Consider the following 16825-nt stretch of genomic DNA (forward strand, 5'->3'; position numbering starts at 1 on the left):
GAGGATGGACCCTAAAGTGTAGGGGCACTGTGGAACGACAATATTCTGAGGGACGGGCTCCGTGGTCTGTGAGGGATGGAGAACTGACAACAGGTAAAGCAAGTGAGACACTGGCCAGAAGGCAGCACTCCAGGACTGAACTGAGTGTCCAGCAGGAGATGCTATGGCAGATAATCTACCTGCCTATAATCTGGTCATGCTAGACAGAATTTGATTAATAAAGGAAGAGGAGATGTTATCAACCTTAAAGACAAGTATTTTGGCTAATATTTTGCAATTAACATCACTCAGCAAAGCAAGATAATAAAAGGTATACTGTGCCACCTCCTTCCTCATAAAAACCATTCTGATTGCCAAATATACTACTATTGAAAGGGAGGTGCTCTCTCAGGGTATGTCTACACTACCCTGCTAGTTCGAACTAGCGGGGTAGTGTAGACATACCCTCAGCATGCAGACTGAACTGGTTAAACAGTGGTCCAACTAATTTACTACAAAACTTTTATAGAAGCTTTATGCACTTGCATCAGGTTCACAGCTTTATTCAATTGCAAAAGATTTTATGGTTTTTTTAAGTTCCTCTGTTCAAAAGACTGAATTTTTACTTTAAGAAATCTGAACTTAGTGACAAACTATCTGCCTAAATACCATCAGGTCTCATAAAAGAGGAAAGATACAGAGGATAACTGCTATAATGCCAACCTTCATTTCCTTATTTGTAAAAACTCATATAGGTAATCAACTAGCTAGTTCTAGCTTTCTGAATACATACAAAATGAAGGATTAGTGATCAGATTCTCACTCCAAACTCCAAGTTTTGGTTTTTATAATTAAATTTTCTTATCATTGTAATTACTTCTGCTGTCTCGGTTTTGTTGTACTTTTTTAAAGAAAGCAGCTCAGGAAATAACTGTGCCTCTCAGTATCAATTTTATGAGGTTTCAAAGCAATGAATTAAATTCTGGAGCAATCTCACTTACTTAAAAAAAGTCATGTCATTAATACTTTTTATGAACTAAGAATCCATTAGAAGATGTTTATTGAATTTCAACCTCCTTTGAGTGTTATTAAAGTAAGTCCAAGAATGGACATGAACTTATGGATTGGGTATGGTGTGACAAACAGATCCTGCTTAATGAAGTGTATATTGTACATTATTAGATCATCTGTGGTTTTAGAAAGTATTCAAATTATTATAGCAGCAGTGCACACACAAAGCATATGCACCGATCTACTGTTTGATACTCAATTCCACTATGCAGGTTAATACAATAATGCCTCTGTTACATCTATAGCAACACATAAGCATAGGAAAGATAACGAATAAAAATAATATAATAGAGTTAAAATTATAAAATTAAAAACAATTATTAATACTTTTTAAAATATCTGCCACACCTTTCTTGTTTGTTTACAGTTAAAGAGACTTGAGCTAAAGGGTCAGAGATTTTGCAGGTATGTGTATTTTCAGTTACATGAGAACCTGGTAGATAAATGGCAATGGGGACTCCTGTGAACTTCGTCTCTAGCTGCTCAAATCTTGGTGCTGTCGCAAGAAAGAAACATGAGCTTTTAACAAGAAAATAGGGCTTGTTGTGTCTGACAACCAGTTCCAAAAGACGTTTCATGAAAGACACTGCCAGAACTTTGAAGTCAATATTACAAACTTGATAACTGTTTTTATTCCTTGGACAATATCACATTCTTACCAACATTTTGAGAGGTATAAATTTATTTGGAAAATAAAGCAATGCTCAAATCTGAAGCCAAATCCAAGCAATTTTAGCTACACACATGTTCAGATAGTTATCCCATTGTATTCTCACCATCTAACACCACTGAAAATAAATCCATCTCAAGCTTATCCAGTGCCAAGACGACTACTGTCTTCAAAGTCCATGCTCTAAACGAGAACAATGAACTCTACAGCATATCAAAAATGCTTAACCCATTCAATAAAGTTTTAATAAAGCACAAGAAATATTCAGCAAAAATGATAGCTAAGAATCCCCAAAATCAATACAATTCAAAATATAGGTTGCTGAGCATAAGAGAGAAACAAAAGGCGAAGGAGTGTCTTTAGGGCTGGAAAGGAGTTGTGTGGTTAGGGAGAGGATTTGGAATTCTGTTTGAGATTGGAGTCAAGAGTCAGCAGGTGGCTAGGAGAAGAAAAATTATGGTGATTTGAATTAGAGCTGTGTTGAATGAGTTTCCTGTCATTTTTTTCCAAGCTGTCATTTGAATTTTATTTTACATACCATGAAGTTATTTCTCATATCCATTGCATCCTGACAATAAATATGTTCCCTGCTCTGAGGAGCTTCTTTTCTAATGGAGAAGAATTTTTTTTAAAGAATGAAGAAATAGGTGAAGGTAGGTAAAAGGTGTGTAGGGAAGGAGAAGGGACCAGGTGATGGTAACATCACATAGGCTTTGTCTACATTGCAGGGTTTTTGTGCAAGAAGCTTTTTGCAGAAGAGCTCTTCTGCAAAAACTTCTTGTGCAAAGCGCGTCCACACCTCAAAAGCGCATCGCAACAGTGATATGCTTTTGCACAAGAGAGCATCCACATTGTATGGACACTCTTGCACAAGAAAGTTCTGATTGCCATTAACAGAATGGCCATCAGAGCACCTGTGCTTTTTCTGATAGGCTCTCTTTGCGCAAGAAACCCCTGTGGAGTGTCCACACATGCCTTTTTGCGCAAGAGCTGTAGCGCAGAAAGGAGTTATTCCTCGTGGGGAGAGGAATAATCCTACCAGCAAAAGTCCTCTGTCCTGTCGATTTACTGTATTTATTTTTTAGCGCAAAAACGAGCTTGATGTGTAGATGCTCTGCCAGTTTTTATGCAAAAATGGCTGGTTTTGCACAAAAGCCTTGTAGTGTACACATAGCCATAGCTAGTTTCTTTTGCTATACACATCTCTTGGTGATTCCTCTATGTATAGTATGACTATAGGCTTCCACAAATCAATTTTAGAAAAGATGAATCTTTGTGTACACACACACACACACACACACACACATACACACACACACACACACACACACATAGAATTCTTTGTTATGCTCTTGCCTGTTGCCTAACCAAGTAAGATTGATAAATTTTTGCGCTTGGCTTCTTCAGTTTAACTACTCTTGGGTTGACTCTGGGAGTACAATAACCGTTTTGTTCTGTGTGACTTATTAGAAGTTTAGAAGCTTTGGCTGCTGGCTATTTTGCACCACTTACCATGTTATCATTTAATCCTATTTAGAACTTGGTTTCAGTTACATGGGTTTGCAGTCCCTCCCTCCTCTCTGATTAGAGAACTAATTAAATCAAAAGTTGGGTTCCCTTCCTCCTCCTTTTCAAATTGCACCTGATTTTGGAATGTGTAATATTCTTTTTAACAGTATAAGAGCACATTTAAATGGTTGGTCTCTCTTAAAAGCATTTATAATTAAAACATTTAAAGGAACTTTACTTATAATTGTGCTTTTACATAGCTTTCCTAGTGCCACATTGCAAAAGACCTCGTGAACCAGGAGTCTAAACCTTATATAACAGTTGCTCTTAGAGAAGACATTCATTGGATTTTATTTCTCCATTATCTAGCCTCACAGAGTACAAATATACACAGCCCAATAAAATGCAGAGAAATACAAAATACAGTCACAAGTAAGGCATCCTGAAAAATAAAACATAAAACATGTATCCACCTCTAAATGATTGTTCACTTAACTCTAACTACACTAAATATTTATATCAACTTAAATTAACAAATGATTTAATATATACCAGAACAGAATACTAACATTAGCAAGGCTACTGTAATTCAGATCTCAACTTTCTTTTGGGTACCAAAACAGACGCATCGTATTACCTGAATTATGTTTTACTTTTAAAATACTAATGAGTTCTACATATCAATCAAGCCAGTCATTCAATCTGGACTGTGTGAGTAATGGAAGGGGTACTTGAGACCTGATATTCTGGATGTTCTACAGATTCTCTTAATAGCATAAATATGGGAGATTTATTTAAGGAATTAGTAGGGAAAATATCTAATCCTGGGCTGTGTGTACATGTATATACAGATCTCATGCTCCCCTCCCTGAACATATATATCATCCCAACAGGAAAAAGGAAGAAATAAGAGTTGGCCTACACTGTCAATAGACTGACAAAACTTTTAAAAACAACAAGTAGTCCTGTGGCACCGTAGATACTAACAAAAAATATATGGAGTGTCATGAGCTTTCGTGGGTAAAATACACTTCATCAGATGATGTGTTTAAACCCCCTGTCCTCAAAAGACTAAGTTTTGTCATGGCAGGTGGCAGTGTGAACAGCTTATCAGCAGGAGACCTCTCTTGTCAAACACTAATCCTGCTCATAGGGCCTAGAAGTGTTTGGTAGTCAAAAGTGCTGACAAATAGCATTTACACTGCCAGACTTTTAGTGAGTCATGTCATTAAAAGCTGTGTAATGTAGACAAAACCTAAGCATGCTCGAGAGGCACAGTACGCCTGGTAACCAAGACCCATAACAGCAGCCTGGGCTAGTAACAAAAACAGTCCTTGCAGCTCCCTGAGCATCAGTGATGTCTGATTCTTCTTTCTACAGTTTAACCAATGAACTAGTTTCTGCCCTAATAGTGGACTCAACAAAATCATAGAATACTAGAACTGGAAGGAACCTCCAGAGGTCATCAAGTCCAGTCCCCTGCCCTCAGGGCAGGACCAAGCATTGTCTAGACCATCCCTGATAGATGTCTATCTAACCTGATCTTAAATATCTCCAGAGATGGAGATTCCACAATCTCCCTAGACAATTTATTCCAGTGCTTCACCGCCCTGACAGTTAGGACCTATTGTCCAACCTGAAACCTCCCTTACTGCAATTTAAGCCCATTGCTTCTTATGTGATGTCCTTTCAGCATGATAGCGAACTGTTAATAATTATAACATTAATGTAATTATAACATTATATAACAATTATAATTTTAATGTAATAAAATAATAACTATAATTAACCCATTAATGGTAGCTTTCAAGGCAACTCTCTCCCACTTTTCAAGCAGTGGATCTTCTCAGAAATTTCAGTTACGAGCTTCAAAGAAGTTAAATAAGAAATCAAAGGCCAACCAGCAAAATAAAAATGGTCAGTTTAAAGGGTGTATCGACCAGAGTACTATAAGGTAAATTGAGATATATACACTTATAGTACAGGTAACTCACAGTAGTCAAGACTTCTCTTTTCTTGTACAGAATCAATATATTACTGTACAGCTCCAAGAGAAGCAGAGGAAATCATATCCTGTTGGAAAAAAAAGATCTTCAGATGTGCTATATAAACTACTGCAGAAGAAAGCAGATAGTAGCATATACAGCAGTTATTTCAATCTACAGCAAAACTGTTGTACTTGTATAGTACTGATGTGGAGAAATCTTAAAGCAAAAGCAAAAAATATGTAGGTAAACCAAGAACACTGTAAAGATTTAGGGGCCACTAGACTTTTTCAGAATTTGAAAACTGTACTCTCACTCGGTTGGTATTTCTATACTCCATGGTTTGGTCGAATGGTTGCTGCTAACATAGACAAGATCCTTATTTCCAAGGTCTCTTGAAATTGGTTTCAGCCAGTCTATGCAATTCACCCCATGTAGTGGTAACTTCTCTGGAATTCACCTATCACAGTATTTGTAATTATTGGACTGAACTGATTTTAATTCCTGGAAGGAGCTTGGTATCCCACCCCAACTAGCCAATAATCAGTATCTGGCTCAGATTTAGATAACATTTGTAAAATTGATACAGGAGTCTCAAATACATGACTGTGTTTGTCTTATCTGTCACAGTCGGTTTGACCATTTTCTAATGTGACTTTTTAAAAGGTTTCTTTTGCCTGACCTGGCGATTCTTTCTTCTCTTGGACTTCAGAGGCTTTAACTTCACCATAAAATCTCAGACAATTATTATAAACAAACAGCAACCTGTATTTTTACATGCAGGTTGTGTGTGCAGTCAACTAAATATTTTATTTGCATGCACAAAGGTGGCAAACACACATACATGCATATACAATTTTGGCCACAGATGAAGAGAGATTTTTTTAAACCACATGAAACAAGGGATTGCAGTTTTTTTCTGGAATTTTTCAATTCAATTCACTTTTACTTCTTTTCAAGACAGTAAGTTGTATCCATGGTTGCTGTGCAGTAAGGATACAAGGAAGCATCCTTATGTCATCCTTGTTATACCCACAGTTACATCATATCCTCAATGTGCAGTTTTGACAGTCATGGAGCTGCTTTGTATTCATCTATGACTAATGATATATAACAATAGTGTGGCTATTGTAAGGGATCTGGTCAGTGAGCTTCTTAAAAGTTGATACCTGTGTATATTAATCTAACTTACTAAGGTGCTGTGGGAAAAGCCAAAAGAGAGCTACGTAAAGACACTGCAACACACAATTGAAGGCAAAGGATCAAGTTGTTAGCTGCAAGAATCCTACTTCCTTCTCTAACAGGTGTTTTTTTAATTGTTTGTTTTTGTTTATTTTGGAACACCTAACAAAATCATCCAAACCACAGGACTTGGTGGTGATAGGGGTCTTTGACTACCCAGACATCTGTTGGGAAAATAACACAGCAGGGCAGAAATTATCCAACAGGTTTTGGAATATATTGGAAACTTTTTTTTTATTTCAGCAGGTGGAGAAAGCTGTTCAGCAGGGAGACTGTTCTAGATTTGATTTTAACAAATTGGGAGGAATTGGTTTAGAATTTGAATATGGAAGTCAGTTTGGGTTTGGGTGATCATGAAATAATAGAGTTCATCATTCCTAGGAATAGTAGAATGGAGAACAGCAAAATAAAGACAATAGATGTCAAGAAGTCTGACTTTAATGAACTCAGAGAGCTGGTAGGTAAGATCCCATGGGCAGCAGGAACAGGAGGAAAAACAATTGAAGATAGTTGGCAGTTTTTCAAAGCGGCATTTAAGGACACAAAACCACACTATTCAACTTCATAGGAAAGATAAGAAGCATGGCAAGAGACCACCTTGCCTTGTTCAGGAGATCTTGAATGATCTAAAAATAAGAAGGAGTCCTACAAAAAATGGAAACTAGGTCAAATTACATGGAATATATTAAAATAACACAAGTATATAGGTGTAAAATTAGAAAGGCCAAGGCACAAACTAGATCAAGCTAGTTAGAGACATAAGGGATAACAACAAAATATTTTACAAACACATTTGAAGCAACAGGAAGGCCAAGGTAGGCCTGTAACACAATGAGGGGAGGAGGAGAGGACAATAATATAAACTGTAGAAATGGCAGAGGTGCTTAATGACGTCTTTGTTTCAGTTTTCACCAAAAAGGTTGGTGGTGAGTGGACAATTAAGAGTGAATGTCAGTGAAAATGGGGTAGGCTCAGTAGCTAGAATAGGGAAAGGACAAAATAAAAATTACTTGGACAATTTAGATGTCTTCAAATCACCAGGGCCTGATGAAATGCATCCTAAAATACATGAAGAGCTGACTGAGGAGATATCTAACTATTATGTTTGAAAAGTCATGGAACACAGGAGAGATTCTGGAAGTCTAGAAACGGGCAAATAAAGTGCCCATCTATAAAAACAGAAATAAGGACAACTCAGGAAATTACAGATAAGTCATCTTAACTTCTGTACCAGGAAAGATAATGGAGTAAATAAGCCATTCGTTTGCAAACATCTAGAAGATAAAGTGATAAGGAACAGTCAGCATGGCTTTGTAAAGAACAAACCATGTCAAATCAACATGATAGTTTTCTTTGATAAGATAGCAAGCCTGGTATATTAGGGGGAAGTGGTAGATAAGGTATAATTAGACTTTAGTAAAGCATTTAATACAGTCTTACATGACCATCTCTTAAATAAATCAAGAAAATGCAACCTGTAAAAACAGTTGGATAACAATTCCCAGAGAGTACCTCCCTATACTGGAAGGGCATAACAAATGAGGTTCTATAGGGATCAATTTTGGGACCAGTTCTGTTCAATATCTTCATCAATGATTTAGATCAGTGTTTCCAAAAGCAGGCCACAGGCCCACTTTGCGAAAGCTGTTAGCAAGCCCGTGCTGCTTCATTTACCTAAGTGGTCCATAGTCATGGATCCTTGCAGCTCCCATTGACTCTGGTTCGCCATTTTCAGCCAAGAGGGGTGTCATGTATTGTCCACAAGACATTTTGTTTATTGTTGCCCACATACAGGGTTGCCAGATTTCACTGGTTTCTGTCCGCATATTTTTTTTTCCTATTGGTATTACTAAAGTGAAATGTATATATAGCAAGAGCACATGGAGAGATGCATGCTGACTGCATGCAACATTGACTATGAGAACTGTGTGCTCCCTCTGCATCCAATCAAAACACTGCTACAATTGGCACAACCCACAAATTCTAAGTATGCAGGCAAGTGTTAGCAAAACTGCCCTATCCCAGGAGACCCCCTTGGTTAATGCAATCTTCAGGTCCAGTGAGATGAAGGAGGGTCACTCATGTGGCCTAAACACTAGCCTAAGTTACCTATCTCTGGTCTAGATTGTGCTTGGTCCTGTCATGAGTACAGGGAACTGGATTTCCTGACCTCTTGTAGTTCCTTCCAGTTCTATTAGTTTATGATGATGACAGAGCACTTTTGTCTCTTTAATAGGAAGATGATAGATGGGATAAGGTGCTAGGAAAGAAGAGAGAAAGCAGAAGCCCTTGTGGAAAGGACAGTTACAGGCGCCTTTCTTGTGATTAGAATGGGAAAATGAAGAAACACACAAAGAATCCTTTTGTTCTGAAATTTGATTTGTCCTTTTCATATGTGTTTATTTTTTTGATTGTATCATTTGGTATATATGGTTGTGCCAATTTTCTTCCACTATTGGATCTGAGGAAGTGGGTCTGGCCCACGAAAGCTCATCACCTAATAAACCATCTTGTTAGTCTTCTAAGTGCTACATAGTTCTGTTTTTTGTTTCAGCTACACTTGACTAACACGGCTACATTTCTATCACAGAATCCTAGGGTTAGAAGAGACCTCAGGAGGTCATTGAGTCCAATCCCTTGCTAAAAGCAGGACTAATCCCAACATCTGTTTCACAATCAGTTTTACAAATCATTAAAATAGATTCTTGTTGGAAAGTATATCACAGAAGTAGGGGCTCGTGGGAAAGGTTTCCAGAAAGGGAGATGCAATTGGGGTTTTGTTTGAGAAATGTTTCGGAGAAGGAGTCTCAATCTATTGATCGTTTGAACTTGTTACAGACTGATTCCAGTGGTTTTGTACTTTACATTCTATATCCCATTCTATATCTCATCTTTGACACTACTATATTTGAATTATGAATTCATAAGTATTTTTCCTTGTATTTAGATTTATAGTTTGTGGCTGAATATTATGGGAACATCTCATGTGGATTTATCATTAAAAGAAGCTCAGCTTTCTTTTCCTGTATCTTACTTCAAGTTTAGGCTAAAGATCTGAAAGAAAAATGTCCAAACCCTGAAGTTCATTAGACTGTGGAATACTTTCCTTAGGGTGCTGGTGAATGCCCCATCACTTGAGTCATTCAAACTTTACCACAAAAAAGCATATGATAATATAATAAAGGAAGTTATCTGAAACTCACAAGAGAGGGTCAGGGAAAGCAACATGACTTAATAGGTCTTTTTCATCTCTAATTTCTAATAACAATAGTCACAAAGGAAATTCTGGCAAGTCGTTACTATGTAGATCATTTAATATAGCTACATCTTCTTGCCAGCAGCAATAAAGGAAGGCATTCTTTTTCAAAAATGAGATTAAAGAGCTGCCCTAGTTTCTCCCCCCACTCCGCCGCCTTCCTCCAACCCACCCTAGAATGATGTAGAGAGTAGGAATGGGGTACATTTCTATTCTCTCTCCCATGCAAGTAAGCAAACAAAACAAGCAAGCAAGATGCTAGGAAGTTACATGTATGGTGAGGTATATGTTGGTAGTAGCATCCCTACTGATGAGAGGATTTTTCCACACTAATGGCACTGAGATATATTGGCACAGAACCTGCACTGCATATAGCTGCAGCATAATTAATTAAGCCTGACAACACTCCTGTGAAGTACAATAGGTCTAACCACATTACCTCTCTAATCCAAATTTCAGAAAGTGCATTTTGCCAGATATAATATTCAATCATATACACAAAAATTGCATGTGACTTCAACAAGCACTTTACATTAAGTAAGACTCCTTTTATATTTCTGTATAATAAAGTATTCAAAGATATGACATCCTTTTTATTGGGAGAATACTTCAGAATGTCAGTAACTAAATCTTTGGAAGGATAAAAGTGTTTCCAGGATTTCCAGCTGTAACAGTATCCACTGGTTTAGAAGATTCTGTAACTGTACTCTTCATATCTTGCAAATATCAATACAATTTAAACAATTAATACCCAACAAGTTATCTTTAATATGAGGATTTTAATAATCAGATGGTGTGTATAATGTTTGTGTAAAGTTAACCTTAAGGGATATATGCCTGGAGACAGAGTGACACTGATGAGAGAGAGAGACAGACAGATGTATATATGTGATTCAGAAGTAACTCCATTTGGATTCCTTATGAATTTAGCTTCAAGGGTTTTATTTACATCTGTATAAGCTTAAAAGTGAAAGTGTAGCATTTGCTGCTGGCTCCACAGTTATAAATTCAGCTCACTTAGTGCTGTCCAATTAAAATAAAGTACAGCTGCAGTGTATCACTATTTTTTTTAAATGTGAAAATACTCTTGCTAAACCTAACCTCTTAAACGAAAACAAAGAAAAAGCGATCGTTCACTTGGCAAACATGTAGGAGAACATATTTTGATATTATTTTCATGTTATTAAATGTGCATTTCCCACTTAAAAATAAGCTTCTGTCACTAATGATCTATGTTGTAAACAATACTGTGTGTAATACAAAAAGGCTTGATGTTGTTAACTTTTAAGATTAAAAAAAAGAGAACAAAAACAAACTTTTTCCTTTGATAATTTCTTGGAGCATATTTCTCTTCCTATAGTAACAGATTTGTTCCATAAGTCATGAATGAAATGGAACCTAGTAGACTTTAAATAAATTATCACTCAACAGCACATCAGCTAAGAAACTGGTATTTCTATTTCTCCGGTTATCTGAAGAAGTGGGCTGTGCCCACGAAAGCTCATGATACCATCTATGTGTTTTGTTAGTCTTCAAAGTGCTACCAGACTATTTGTTGTTTTTTAAGTTTTTCCTGTTACAGACTAACTCGGCTACCTCTCTGAAAGTATTCCTGAGACTTTCATAACTGGATGCTCTCAATATTTTTGATTCTCAGTGGATATATGGTTGATTACATGTAACTGGAGTTCTTAAAGATGTATTCTGCAGGTTCATAATTTTGGGATGCACTGACCTGATAAAGCTGAGCTGTGAAACCTTCTAGCAATGTCTACTGGAGATACTCCGACCCTTCCCTCATGTTTCTTAAGCTTGCTCCAGTGAGGGCATGACCCTAAATGGAGGTGTTGGTGCTGTTGCTGCCTCAGTTCCTTCCAAACAATAAGCAGAATACCAAATTATACAATTAGGACTATGCAAAGGCAAGGAAGTTGAGCAGCAAGTAAGAATATGGTGCATGCATCTCGAAGAATTCCAGTTACAAGTAAGTAACCTCAATTTCTTCTTTAAGTGCCTTCTCAGTATTTTCACTCTTGGGAAAGCAAGGTGAGCAGTACCTCAAGACAGAAGTAGTAGGGGGAACCCTCACTGAGTAATGTCTGGAGTACTGCCATGCCAAAGTGAATATCATAATTGGATTCCAAATCTAGTGCATAGTGACATGCAAAAAGTTGTGGACAATGGAGAAATTTCTGTTTTGTGGTGTGGAGTGAGGTTGTTAGTGTGCTATTCCTTTTCTTTTCTCTTGGGCTTTGTCTACACTGGCCACTTATTCTGGAAAATCAGCCGCTTTTCCGGAATAACTTGCCAGCTGTCTACTCTGGCCCCTTGAATTACTGGAAAAGCACTGACGATCTACTGTAAAATCATTAGTGCTTTTCCGGAAAAACTATGCTGCTCCCATTCGAGCAAAAGTCCTTTTCCAGAAAACTGTTCCAGAAAAGGGCCAGTGTAGACAGCACAGATTTTCCGGAAAAGCATCCTGCCAATGTAGACACGCTTTTTCCAGAAATACTTATAACGGAAAACTGTTCCGTTTTAAGCATTTCTGGAAAATCATGCCAGTGTAGACGTAGCCTTAGTTGTCAGATTTAAGACTAAGGTATAAATTTTCCCAATTACATTTATTTATTTATTTATTTATTTAGAGAGAGAGAGATTCCAACCTTCGCTTGATTTAATATTTGAAAATAGAAAAACATACATATGGTAAGTACTATGCAGATTTTGTGCTTCTGGGAGCATAGAGCACGGGGATTCTAATGTTACAGGGCACTAGAAAGGAAATGAGGCAGCAATGGCACCAACTTTGTTCCCCTCTGTTCCCCTCCACCCCCACACACAGGGCCATGCCCCTGATCAATGCACCACTAAAGACAGACGGGAGAGTTGAAGAATGTGCATCAAGTATTGCTATTAGAAGGTTCCACTATCCACAAAGTCAGCACATCCCCAAAGTGTGACTAAGCAGGATACAACTTGAAGCTGATTTCAGTTAAACACTCTAAGCAAAATCTCTGTCTAGCTCCATACAATTCTTTCACTTAATTTTAAATGACTTTTCATTTATTTCTCTTTTCTGGTCCTTGTCTGGAAAATGATAATATACTAAATGTCGTCTTTATTATCTTTTAATCAACTGTAATTTCAAAATGATTTATTCACACAAATTTGGGGAATCCAGAGTCTCAAGACACATTATTGTGTTTCATTCCATGCACCGTGAAAGAACAGTAAATCTGCAAACTTTTTTCCCCTCTTTGTTGCTAACTTTTTCAAGTCTTCTAGCCAACAGATTTCTAAAGCTACAATGTCACCAACAGACAACAGAAGTTTATGTTAATTCCGAAATACAAGGAAGTATGTCCTAATACAGGGGTGAGCAAGAGAGCCGCCATGGGCTGAATCCGGCACACCATGCTAGTTGATCCAGCCCACAGCACCAAAGGGAATGACCAGCTGTTTTTAACTGATTGGCCTGGGGGCAGGGAGAGCGCACAAAGTCTTCTTCTGCTGCCACAGATGTGCGGCACCTAGAGGGAACAGCTAGCTGTTCCAACAGCTGGAGTTTCTTTCTAGATACAAAGGAGAAGTCAAAGACTTCACGTGCTCCTCCACCCACAGGCCAATCAGGGTCAGTGGGCGGGTGAGCACAGGAAGTGTCCTGGTTCCACCCCTTCCACCCAAGGTCCCGCCCCTGCTAGGGCAGTCCAGAGCTACTTCAGAAATTTGTGAAGTGGCCCCACTTCAAAAATTATTGCTCATCCTATCCTATTAAGAAGCCTTTTTTACTGAAACAGGAATCAATACATAAAATCAAAATAGAAGCATAGAATTTCTCATGTAAGTAGATATCAGGTAGATTTTTTCATTAGGAGAAAATTACAAAGATACACAAGAACATCTTAAATCACTGTACGGCTTTGAAAAGTTCTCCCTCTCTTTTTTTTCCCCCCCTCACAAATTCTCTTGTAGATCGTTCCTGAAAGTTCTAGTTAGATAAAGAACAACACTGCACCTTTAAGAAAATATTATTTTTCCTGGGGCCCTATCAAGGTAAATTTCATCAGTATTCAAAGAATGAGCAAAGCACTTCAACAATTTATTTCAATAAAAGAAGACTTAGCTGAAAGGAGTATAAATGATGAGAACTTGCTTTAAACTGATTTATTCCCTGCAGCAATAAAAGGAATGTTTCTTCACTCAGCTGTTTAATATGCAAATATGCAGAGCATCCAGCTTCTGACAGCACATCATTAATAAAACCTTGCACTAAGCAGAGCTCCCGATATTTCATCCTGATGAAAATACATGATGATGATTTTAGACTGTATAATTTCAGAATTGGAACAATGTACTTCCCAGTGATGGAAACTCAGCAATGCACATTTCTGGCAGAGACTTTTTAATAAGTTAACCTATTTCTGTAAGAGGGAGATGTGTTTACAAGAACTGCAAATATGAGAAAGCTTGTAATTTGATACTATTATATGGACAACCTGAACCTTCATTTGAGAAAATGCTCACAAAGAATCACTTTATCCACAATAAGAACACAGAGATAATTAAAATATAAAATAAATAAAAATAATCAATGAACTGGTGCTTTCTTTCCCTACTTTTATTCATTAAACAATTCACTCTGTAGATGACAATTACACTTCTGTACTTTTTAAATAGTTCATAACAATTGTGCCATTATGAAATGTTAGTCTCCAATTTTCAAAAATAAGTGGAAATCAGCATTATTTATTAAATGCAGCTGGTGTCTTTCGCTACAATTCACAAGCAGGGATGCTCTTTTATTTGTTTTCATTTAACCCCCTGAAAATGTTGAAGCATTGTATATTTGATCCATCTGATCCAATAGCCTTTCTCCATTCTTGTATCTACAGTTGTCTTCCTGGCCAAATCAAGTAAACACACTTGTCAGTTAACTGTGCAATATCCTTCAGAGATACTTAGATCTTCATTAATTCAAATCTTCACTGTTTGCAACAAACATGTTAAATATATTTAAAAAAATAAAAAGGAGGTTAAACTACAAAGTGCTTACTGCAGAAGACAAGTATACTTTACTCTGAAGTCTCTCCAGTCTAAAATAGTAATGCTGTATGGTAATTATCAAATTTCTGCAAAGCACCATTTCTGCAGAACTAATTCTAACAAGCAACTATCAAATGTTATTATGGACAAGATTAATATACACAAAGACAAGTGTGAGAAATTCACAACACGCTAACCTGTGAAACAGTGTCATCTATTTGCAACGGTAGGTTCTGCCTCAGTCATACATAACCATGAAGGTTTCAGGAGCGTAGAGAAAGCTAGTTGAAATATTGTTCTTTTCTTTTTGTCACTTTATCATTAGTTCAAATGTAAAGAGAGTCATGGATTGCAATACAAGGAGCAAAATAATGTCTTTTATTTCTACAAAGAACAAGTCATATAGCACATTTCAAAGAAGTTTGAGGGATTTTCCTTTGAATTATTTCCCATTGGATGGCTAAGAAATGCAATGTCTTCATGTCTAGATTTCAGGGAAAGTCTTGCAAGTGTTAGTGAACTTCTCTTAGCCAGTACCTAACATGTTCCTGATTTTTCTGTGCATGGCAATACACCCTCATAACTCAAATGGGATTAACCAATTAAACATTTCCCAGTTGTCTCTAAAATAGCTGCTCTTGGCATGTTTTTTGCATGGAACAAACCTCAGCGGGAGGATATGATAGAAATCTTGCACTATTTAAATATAGAATTGGGACATCAAAGAAAGGGTTGTATTGAAATAACATGGATAATTAAGGAAGTGGAGAACAGTAATAACTGATTTACATAAAATGCTAATAAGCCTCTTGACTTGTTCGGCAATTTCTGCTTTAGGCATGGTAACTGGGGGTTCACATTTGTATACTAATTTTATTTATTTATTTATTTAAAAGCCAGGCATATCTGTATCTGGCAGCACACACCTTTACATAAAATACAGAAATCAAAACCAACGAGAATCTGACTGGAAACTTAAAAAGAACTTTTCACCACAATTATATCAATTGATAAAAAGTCTAATTTACAAAGTATAAAGGCCTTTAGTTATATGCATGCCTGTACATGAATTCAGACACTCTCCTTTCCAGGTTAGCTCACTCCCATGCCATGCTGAATACTCCGCTACAAACAAACAATGGCTTATTAAAAAATATTAAATGTGTCTCTCAATTACCAGGACTTACAAACTTTGTTTCTGTTACCCTGCAGTTGATCTTAAAGTGATTCTGCTGTGTTATGCTCCTTGTTCCTCCGATGGGGTGATTAGGGTTATTTTATACCTCACCTTTGTGCTATTGGCTTCTGAGAAGAAATTATATGCTCTGAAATTCTTGCTTTATTTTACTCTCCTACTGATCTCTCCTCACAGTGTTATAGCAGCAGTGGCTTTGAGATGTGAATGTGAATGAGTGTCTGAGCTGTTCCTTCAGGACATGTCTGCGTATTGACCTTCAGCTTACCCTGTTTCCCTGTGAGTCCTCTAAGCATGATCCATTGCTTTCTCAGGCCATTCTCCCTTCACCCCATTGATGGGTTTCAGAGCTACTTAAATTTCAAAGTCCTGATGCGTTGCAGCGGTGGCCAGGGCTCAGCTTTGCTCACGTATAGATTGTACAAGGTCACAGTAAGGGAAGGGGGAAAAAAAAGCCAAAGCATTTATCAGGATGTATTGCTTTACTTTTTCTATCCATCACAAAGGCGATGATTCTATTTTAGTGAAAATCCATTGAACTCAGATCAAGTCAGATGGCTGTTATCATTGGAAACTCAAGAGCTGTCACACTATAATCGGTACAAATGATGAACACTAAAACGTGGGACTTGAGGCCGCTTAATGGTCTTTAGTGAAATTTTTGTTGTTTTTAAATTCGAGAAAACCATTTTACTTGAGTAAATTTTTGAGTTTGAGAAGGATAAAATCAGGATATGCTACTGAAAACTATTCAATTAGAGATAATCCAAGAAATACGATGAGGCCAGACATTAATTTCTACCTGTTCCTCGCCTCCTACCCACCCCCCCCGCCGCGCACACTCACTCTTCCTACAGTTATTTGCTTCTGCC

General features: G+C 37.3%; 1 protein-coding gene across 5 annotated transcripts in view; it reads right to left on the bottom strand.

Annotated features, from left to right (window-relative positions):
* Positions 1-16825, bottom strand: part of WWOX (WW domain containing oxidoreductase) — a 789098-nt gene that overhangs the window by 374213 nt on the left and 398060 nt on the right. Inside the window, exon 9 of one of the 5 annotated variants that reach the window (XM_075940021.1) lies at positions 14385-14615. The exons of the other annotated variants lie outside the window; for them this stretch is intronic. Within the exon in view, the coding sequence (XP_075796136.1) occupies positions 14529-14615 (87 nt within the window). The 3' untranslated portion in view covers positions 14385-14528. Of the gene's footprint in view, positions 1-14384; positions 14616-16825 lie in introns of those variants that run through there. 5 annotated transcript variants of the gene reach the window in all.

This window comes from Pelodiscus sinensis, chromosome 12 (genome assembly GCF_049634645.1).
Source record: "Pelodiscus sinensis isolate JC-2024 chromosome 12, ASM4963464v1, whole genome shotgun sequence".
NCBI classification, from domain to species: Eukaryota; Metazoa; Chordata; order Testudines; family Trionychidae; genus Pelodiscus; species Pelodiscus sinensis.